Source organism: Nannospalax galili, unplaced genomic scaffold (assembly GCF_000622305.1).
Source record: "Nannospalax galili isolate Female #2095 unplaced genomic scaffold, S.galili_v1.0 scaffold704, whole genome shotgun sequence".
NCBI lineage: Eukaryota > Metazoa > Chordata > Mammalia > Rodentia > Spalacidae > Nannospalax > Nannospalax galili.
The window spans coordinates 409,166-417,234 of record NW_008352394.1 but is presented as its reverse complement, the minus strand read 5'-3'; the positions used below and the strand labels follow the sequence as shown (position 1 = coordinate 417,234).

The following is an 8,069-nucleotide window of genomic DNA, read 5'->3' as shown; positions in this document are numbered from 1 at the left end:
GTGGCGCCCGCCTTTAATCCCAGCACTTGGGAGGCAGAGGCAGGCAGATCTTTGTGAGTTCAAGGCCAGCCTGGTCTACATAGTGATCAAGGCCAGCCTGGTCTACATAGTGAGTTCCAGGACAGCTGGGGCTACAGGGAGACCCTGTCTCAAAAAGACCCCCCCAAAATAATAATAATGATAATAATAATAATAATAAGAAGAAGAAGAAAATTAAAATAAATTTGGTAAAAGAGTAAGGAAGTCAGTTGACTTTTAGCTCTCTTGAGGACAGTACTGTTATTTATTTATTTGTGGAGACCTAAAACAGGCTAGGTGTGGAGCCAAGTGTTCCACCTTTGTCTTGTTTAACACTCTTTGAGTTGAGAGACCTACCCATTTTACTCATGCAGATGGGTTGACTTGCCCATGGTCCCAGCGCTAGGCAAGTAGCAGAGCCAGGATGCCAACCCTGGCTCCCTGCTCTCATCTTCAGTACGAAGCTTAGTTCTTTGGCCTTCTGAGAAACTGAGATTCAGAAATGAGAGGGGTGGGGATTTCCCAAGCTCATGTGGCAGGAAGTGGACTTCGACTAGACCTGAGTATGAAGACTGAAGGGGCTCAAGGCCATGAGTAACCCAGGTAGCTAGTAAAGCAGGAGACTTTGAGACCAGGCTGGTGAGTTTTTCATCGTCTTGAGCCCAGGTCATATCTTCCTTTGAAAGGCCAAGAAGTTGAATTTATTGTCCCCTTATGTGTGGTCTCCTCCCTTCCCCAGCAAAGAGTTTTTTGCTTTTTTCTTCAAGAATAACTCTCCCTTGGGCTAGGCCTTGGACTAGAAAATAAAGGGCTGGCAAGCAGAGAGCCAATGAGAATGAACTGTGTCTATGACATCATAAGTTACTAGGCAGACAGGTCTTTTGGAGTTTCCCAAATCACCCTTGCTGGTTGCTGGAGTGGGCAGGATGCAAACTCATCCTGAGGATTTCTAACGGACTGTATCTTAGTCTGTGTTGCTATAATAGAATACCACAGACTGGGTAAGTTATAAAAAGCAGATTTCTTTCCCATAGTTCTGGAGGCTGGGAAGTTCAAGATCATGGTGCTGGCATCTGATTGACGGTCTTCTTGCTGTGTTGTATTTACATGGCAGTGGAACACCAACTCCCTTTGTTAAGCTTTCTTATGAGGGTGCCTAATCCCATTCACCATCACACTGTCAACACCTGGATTTTGGAGGAAACGTGCAAACCACAGCAGGGTCCTGGTATTTCTTCTGAGGGTGTGTGTGTGTGGGGATCAGTGGGGTAAGAATAGACAAGAACTGTCAGGGTACTGAGTCAGGATCCTTTTACGCTCCATGCTATAACATGTATATGCACCTGGAAACCTTATCCAAGGCCTGAAGTTGTAAGGGGCCACTGAGGTCTGATGGTCTGTCTGGCCACCCAGGAGCATGAAAAATTTACCCGGCCCCTAAGCAGCTATGTTGCTGTTGAATTTCCCCAGTTGATACCACCATGAGATATTTCCATGTTCATAGTCAGATCTTGTTTCAAAGGAAAATTGAACTGGAGAGCAGCTCAGTTGGTAAAGTGCCTGTGATGGAACAGGAGGATCTGAGTTCAAATTCCTAATACCCATGTAAAAACCAGGCATGGTGGTGTGCATCACCTGGCTCTGGGGAGATGGAGACAGTAGGATCCCAGGGGCTTGCTGGCTAGATAGTCTAGCTGAGTTGGTGAGATCCAGGTTCAGTGAAAAAAATAAGGTGGAGAACAGTTGAGGAAGACACCCAAAGTCAACCTCTGGCCTCCACATACATGTGCACCCATACACACATGCACATGTGTGTGCACATACACACAGAGTGAACCAAGTTCTAGAATTGCTAAAGTGAGGAGTACCCAGGTGGCAGATGACAGAGGCTCAGAGACCGCTGGGGTTTTGTTCAAATGCCCCCAGAGAATCTGGGGGTAGAGGCTGAATCTCTGGAGGGAGTGATGTTTGGCCCTGTTTCAGCCTGACAGTGTTCCTCTTCAGTCCACTCTTAAGATGTCAAGGCCCCACTTCTCCTTTTCAGGTAGGCATGTTTTCTGCTGTTCCCATCTCATTTCCTTCCCTTTTCTCTTTAAACCTTATCTCACTGTCAGTGTGGAAGATGGCATGGGGTATGAAAATCATTCTTCTTATGTAGTAAACACACTTATCTTTTTCTACCAACTAAGAAAGCTAAAACAACAAAACCAAGCCCTTTTCCCCTGAGAGCAGCTCTGAGCCTCAGGAGATCCCCAGGGGAAAGGGAACCTAGGGAAGTGGGGATTCCCCCCCTCCTCCATCCTGCCACCACTTTACCCTGTCACTGCACAGGTGAGACACCAAAAGCCCAGAGTGGGCAAAGAACTTCCCATTGAACCTAGCCCAGGGTGGCTCCTGGATTTCTTCCTGGGAAGAAAGAGCAGTGGTCAGCTTGTGGGGCAGGCTTGATGAAAGTCTGAGGGATGTGGCTCGGGGGGTCCGTAGGGAAATCTATCTTCATGCCCAGCCAGCATCCAGTTCTGGATTCTGCTCTCACCTCCCCACTCCCCATTGCAGGTGCAGCCGTGGAGCCCTGTACACCAGTTTTTCTGTCCTGGTGGCTCTGCTCCTGGCTGGCCAGGCTACCACTGCCTACTTCCTGTACCAGCAGCAGGGCCGACTGGACAAGCTGACTGTCACCACCCAGAATCTGCAGCTGGAAAATCTGCGCATGAAGCTTCCCAAGCGTACGTGCTCCACCTCCACCCTGACACCCCACGCTGGCACCCAGCACCCCCAGCCCTCTCCCTTTGGACCTCAGATTTCAGCCCCTCGGTGCCCCTTCCCTGGGCCCTGCTCATGCTCACATTCCTGACTTACAGCAGCCAAGCCTGTGAGCCAGATGCGGATGGCTACTCCCTTGCTGATGCAGGCGCTCCCCATGGACAACATGCTCCAGGGGGTAAGGAGGGTGGCAGGAGGGGCAAGGGAGAATAGCTGACCAGGAAGGAAGGTCCTAACTGCTAGGGAGGTGCAGGGCCCACCTCAGAAACTCACCAGGGTGATGGGGGCTAGAGTTTTGGGGGCCATCTTGATGGGGTGGGGCGAGCCCTGCAGTTTTCAAGTCCTTACCCTCCATACCCTCCTACGATCCCCTCCCCTTCCTCAAATCTTTGATAGCAATAATGTTCTTATTCATAAAACTGCTATTGGCAAAGCCTTGGAACATCATGCCATCCTGACCAAAGGGGATGCTGAGGCAGGGAGTGACTTGCTTGAACTCTTAGATTTGGAGATGGCATAGCTGAGCCTCTGAGTTGCATGGACCTGACTCTTCATACTAGACTCCAGCTGTAGGCCTCTCTTCTCTACCAGTGCTGGTAACCCTATTCCCCTTTCCACAGCCTGTGCAGAATGCCACCAAGTACGGCAACACGACACAGGATCATGTGATGCACCTGCTCCTGGTGAGTTGTCAGAGCCAGTGGGCAGGCTCCTGGTCCACATGGGACCCCAGCCCTTGTCCACATGTCAGGCTCACTGTAAATTCAGCACATGTTTGTTCCAAGGAACACAGGGTGGCTCTTGAATGTTACATCTAGGCCAGCTGCTCCACTTTTGAGTTGAAAAAAATTAAGGCCCAAATCTTGGAAGCGACTTGCCTATGACACGTTTTCTCCTTCCTAAGTTTGCATTGCATGTCTGCTCTGTGCCAGGCACTATGCAAAGCTCTTAGTCTACAGTGAGGTGAGGGGATTGAACACAGCTCTGCAGGTATGGGGAAGCTCAGGCTACTGTGGCAGACAGACAGGTGACTAGATGATGAGGGAAGTGCAGGTAGGTGGCTTTGTGAGGACAGGCAGAGGACCCAGTCTAGCTTGAGGTGGTGAGGAAGTCTTCCTGGGGGTGAGCTTTCAAAATGAGCAGATGTCTGTAGGGAGAAAACTGGAGGTGCTGGTAGAGGTGGTCTGGACCTTGGGCCCAGACAGGCCCTGCATAGCCGGAGGGCACCCTCACTCTGCCCTTCCATCACTGAGGCTGGGGTCTAGGCTTGGTGCAGCTGACATTCACTCCTCAGAGTGAATGAAGACCTGAGAACATAGGCTGTACATTTCCCCTGGCCCATCAGGGAGCTTCTTGTAAGCTTTCTCTTGCCCTGCCCCTCTGCAGAAGTCTGACCCCCTGAAGGGGTACCCTCAGATGAAGGGGACTTTCCCAGAGAACCTGAAGCACCTTAAGAACAGCATGGATGGCATGGACTGGAAGGTGAGCAGATTGCTCTGTGGGAACCCATTTCAATAGGATGGTCTCAGGGTTAGAAAGAGGTGAGGGATGGGCCAGGAGCCACTCTGGAAGCTGAGGGCTTATTAACACCCACAAAACCCTGTGGGCCTTTAAGAGGGACCCAGGCAGCACCTGGACTCCAGGTATTGTGCCTGCTTGGTCCCCCAAGTTTGTTACCAGGGTAAAGTCCAGCAGGGTAGGGCTTGGTGATGGCTCCTGACCCTACCTGCCTGCCTCTATCCTTATTAGATCTTTGAGAGCTGGATGAAGCAGTGGCTCTTGTTTGAAATGAGCAAGAACACCATGGATGAAAAGCCTACTGAGGCTCCATCTAAAGGTACTGGCTTGGGAACATTGGGGTGCCAGGGCTCCCTGGAGCTGCTGAAGCTAGGGCCTCCAGCACTTTTCACATTTTTAGATCTATTTTTATTTTATGTGTATGACTGTTTTGCCTACATGTAAGCGCACAACATGTGTGCAGTGCTCACAGAGGCCAGAAGAGGGCATCAGGTCTCCTTGAATTGGAGTTACAGATGGTTGTTAGTCCCCATGTGGATACTGGGAACTCCAATCCTCTGCAAAAGCAGTCAGTGCTCTTAACGGCTGAGCCCTCTCTCCATCCCCAGCCTCCAGCACTCTTGAATGAAGTTTGTGGCAGATCCCATCCTCTCTGCTTACCATCTCTTCCTGCCTGTTTCTTCTTGGCCCAGAAGCTCTAACATCCTGTCTGTGGGTCTGTGTTTTCACAAGTGTCCACAGAGTACAGAGGCTCCTTGTCACTTGGGCTTGAAACAAAACCAACTGAAACACACCAGGCAGGAGTCCTTGGCAGGACACCTCCCCAGTACTGCCTTGTAATTTGTTAGGGGGTGGGGGACCACAGTCAGTGAGTACATTTCCCATCTCACCATAGCAACAGTGCATACCAGGATCTTGAGTCCTAAAGCCTTTCAGAATGCCTCCTCCTCATCTTGGTGCTGTCTCTAACTGCTGTGTAGTTTTGGGCAAAGCCAATGGTCTTTCTGCCCAGGACTTGTTTCTTTGATACATACATGCTAACTCAATCAACTTCTAGCTGATATTTGAACCCCCTCTTTAACATCTCCCAAAAAACGATAGCCCCAGTTTCTACTTGTGTTCTCCCAGTAATAGTAAGTTCAGACTCCTCAAAGTGACTGCTGTCCTCCAGAAATCAGGATGTCAGGTACAATGGCAAACTGAATAACCTGAGTGCTAGAAGTAACTGCTAAGTTCTGGGGTGAATGAGTCACAGTCATTCACTTCCTTTTTTGATCTTGGAACTTACTGGTTTAAGTCTCAGGCCTCAGTTTTCCCAACTGTGTTATGGGTAGAATGAGGAAAGTTACTAGAGCAGAGGCATTTAGGCCCATGGCAGTGGTGTGTGGGTCTCTGCTCTGCTGAGATACTGGTCCAGAGCCCACATTCACTGTCTTCATCATGCCTGTCGCTTCAGCACTGACAAAGTGCCAGGAGGAGGTCAGCCACATCCCCGACGTCCATCCGGGTGCGTTCCGTCCCAAGTGCGATGAGAACGGTAACTATATGCCACTCCAGTGCCACGGGAGCACTGGCTACTGCTGGTGCGTGTTCCCCAACGGCACTGAGGTTCCTCACACCAAGAGCCGAGGGCGCCAAAATTGCAGTGGTAAGCAGGGGCCACCATGCCAGCAGTCTAAAGGACTAGGAAAAAACTAGGAAAGCTGAAGGTCCCAAGGTCCCTCCCAGTGTACATGGGGCCAGGACACTGGAGTTGGTTGTGCCCCGGGGACAGCCACTGTCAAGTCATGCATCAGGCTCCCCATCCATCCATCCATCCATCCATCCATCCATCCATCCATCCATCCATCCATCCATCCATCCATCCCTCCTATCTGTCCCTCTATGCTTTCTCTCCTCTCACACTCACATTCTCCATGTGCTGTACTTCACAGGCATCCCACAGACCCCCCATCTCACTGTGCCATCCCTTCTCTACCCCACAACCACACTTGTGCACTGTGGTGCCTCTTTTGCTGGGCTCAAGGTCACACCTGGTTGGGAAGGATGCCCCCAGGGATGGATGAGACTAACAGCTGAACCCGCTGCTTCCCTTGCAGAGCCACTAGACATGGAGGACTTGTCTTCTGGGCTGGGTGTGACCAAGCAGGATGTGAGCCCAGGTAAGAGCCCCATGGACGGGTCCCCTCCCTGAACCTCCCAGTGGCACAGCATGACTGCCATTTTCTACCATCCCTGGGATGGTTATTTCAGGTGGATTGGTGGCTGGTGACAGTACTTGAGCCCAGCAGAGGGCAGTGGAGGGTCCTTGACTGCTCTGCAGTCCCAAGATGCTGTGAGGCAGGGACAACAAACATGTGACCTCAACCTCAACCTGCTGCTTCTCTTCCCAGTTATCATGTGAGGACACAGAAGCATCTCCATTACCCAGTCTGCTCTGCACAGCTGCAGCTTTCCTGCACCCCTGCGCCTCCTCAGCCCTTTCCCGCTCCTTGACGTCCCAGTCCACATCCTGTCTCCCTCCCTGCGTCTTAACTTCCATCACAGGACTGGTGAGACTGGCGTCTGCTTCTTCATTGTCCCTGGACGTGACTGATAAAACCAGAACAGCATGGGTGTGATGATACCAAAAGGCTCTGCTGCCCACTCCTATCTAAAGGGACACAAAGCCCAGAGTGGGCTAAAGTTAGGCGAACCAACTCCCATTTCTGACATAGCAGTCTCCAACATGGGGCTCTGAGATCTAGGCCCATGGTCAGGAAGAACCACCTCCCCCCCAAAAAAAGAGAAAAAAACCCTAGACTGGACACATTTGCTGTCCTCTCAAGAACTCAGTCCCTCCTGAGTAACCCTTACTTACTTCCTGTCAACCCCCAGGTCCTCTGCTAGGCCAAGCTTGTCAGCAGCCCTTAGGGCCCTGTTTTGCGTGAGAATAAAAGGTAGTAAGTGGAACACTCTTGCTCCTGGCTCTTCTGTTAGGATCTACTTAGTTCACTTTAAGGGGGTCAATGGAGACCCTAAATCCAGTTGCTCAGGTGTGAGAATGCACGCCTGTGGCACCAGGGTGATGGGCTCTATACTTGGCACCTGTTTAATATGCAAATACTCTTCCAAGAAAAAAGGCTCTTGCCTAGTTTTGAAAGCACAGCGCGTCATGTCCCAGCTTCCATCTCCCATGTCCCCAATTCCATTTCTGTACGAAGAACAGCATGAGTGTGATGACAGATGGCAACGGACACAGGGCCTCAGTGTCAGAAATGGACAGGGAGTGGGGGCTGCTGCCTGCTGGTGCCCATGCAGGACCCATAGCTACTCAGCCCCAGCTGGTTGTTGCTAGGAGAGGGGGCAGGTCCCGGCTGCCAGGTGCCATTTCTACCACCCAGGAGCCTGAAAAGAGCATTAGTGGTATTGCTCCATTCTTAAGTTTAAAGGCTTCTGTGGGTCAGCACAGCCCAATGAGGACACTGCTCTGGACTGATCTAGACCAAGACAACTTGTAGAGAGGGGTGGGCTGTGGTGTGTGTGTCCCAAGGTGCCCGAGTTCAGGATCCCCAAGACCTCCAGCCCATTCTTTTTCTGGTATCAATGCCACGCCTCCTTACCCTCAGTCTACATCAGCCAATGTCTCCAACACATACTAGATCTCACAAAGTCTCACAAAATCCACCTGCCTCTGCTTCCCAAGTGCTGGGATTAAAGGCGTACACCACCACATCTGGTCCAGCCCACTTCTTGCTTTCACTTGCACACTACTCCCTGGTTCTGAGGGC

At 51.1% G+C, this 8,069-nt stretch overlaps 1 protein-coding gene across 2 annotated transcripts in view; it reads left to right on the top strand.

Moving 5' to 3' along the window:
- Nucleotides 1-7,251, top strand: part of Cd74 (CD74 molecule) — a 9,215-nt gene extending 1,964 nt beyond the window's left edge. Inside the window, exons 2-9 of one of the 2 annotated variants that reach the window (XM_008849392.3) lie at nucleotides 2,575-2,744; nucleotides 2,880-2,959; nucleotides 3,402-3,464; nucleotides 4,168-4,263; nucleotides 4,531-4,618; nucleotides 5,756-5,947; nucleotides 6,399-6,461; nucleotides 6,693-7,251. In XM_008849392.3, coding sequence (XP_008847614.1) covers nucleotides 2,575-2,744; nucleotides 2,880-2,959; nucleotides 3,402-3,464; nucleotides 4,168-4,263; nucleotides 4,531-4,618; nucleotides 5,756-5,947; nucleotides 6,399-6,461; nucleotides 6,693-6,703 — 763 coding nt within the window. In that variant the 3' untranslated portion in view covers nucleotides 6,704-7,251. The remainder of the gene's footprint in view (nucleotides 1-2,574; nucleotides 2,745-2,879; nucleotides 2,960-3,401; nucleotides 3,465-4,167; nucleotides 4,264-4,530; nucleotides 4,619-5,755; nucleotides 5,948-6,398; nucleotides 6,462-6,692) is intronic. The other variant, XM_008849394.2, reaches the window with a different exon arrangement.
- The last annotated feature ends 818 nt before the right edge of the window (nucleotides 7,252-8,069 follow it).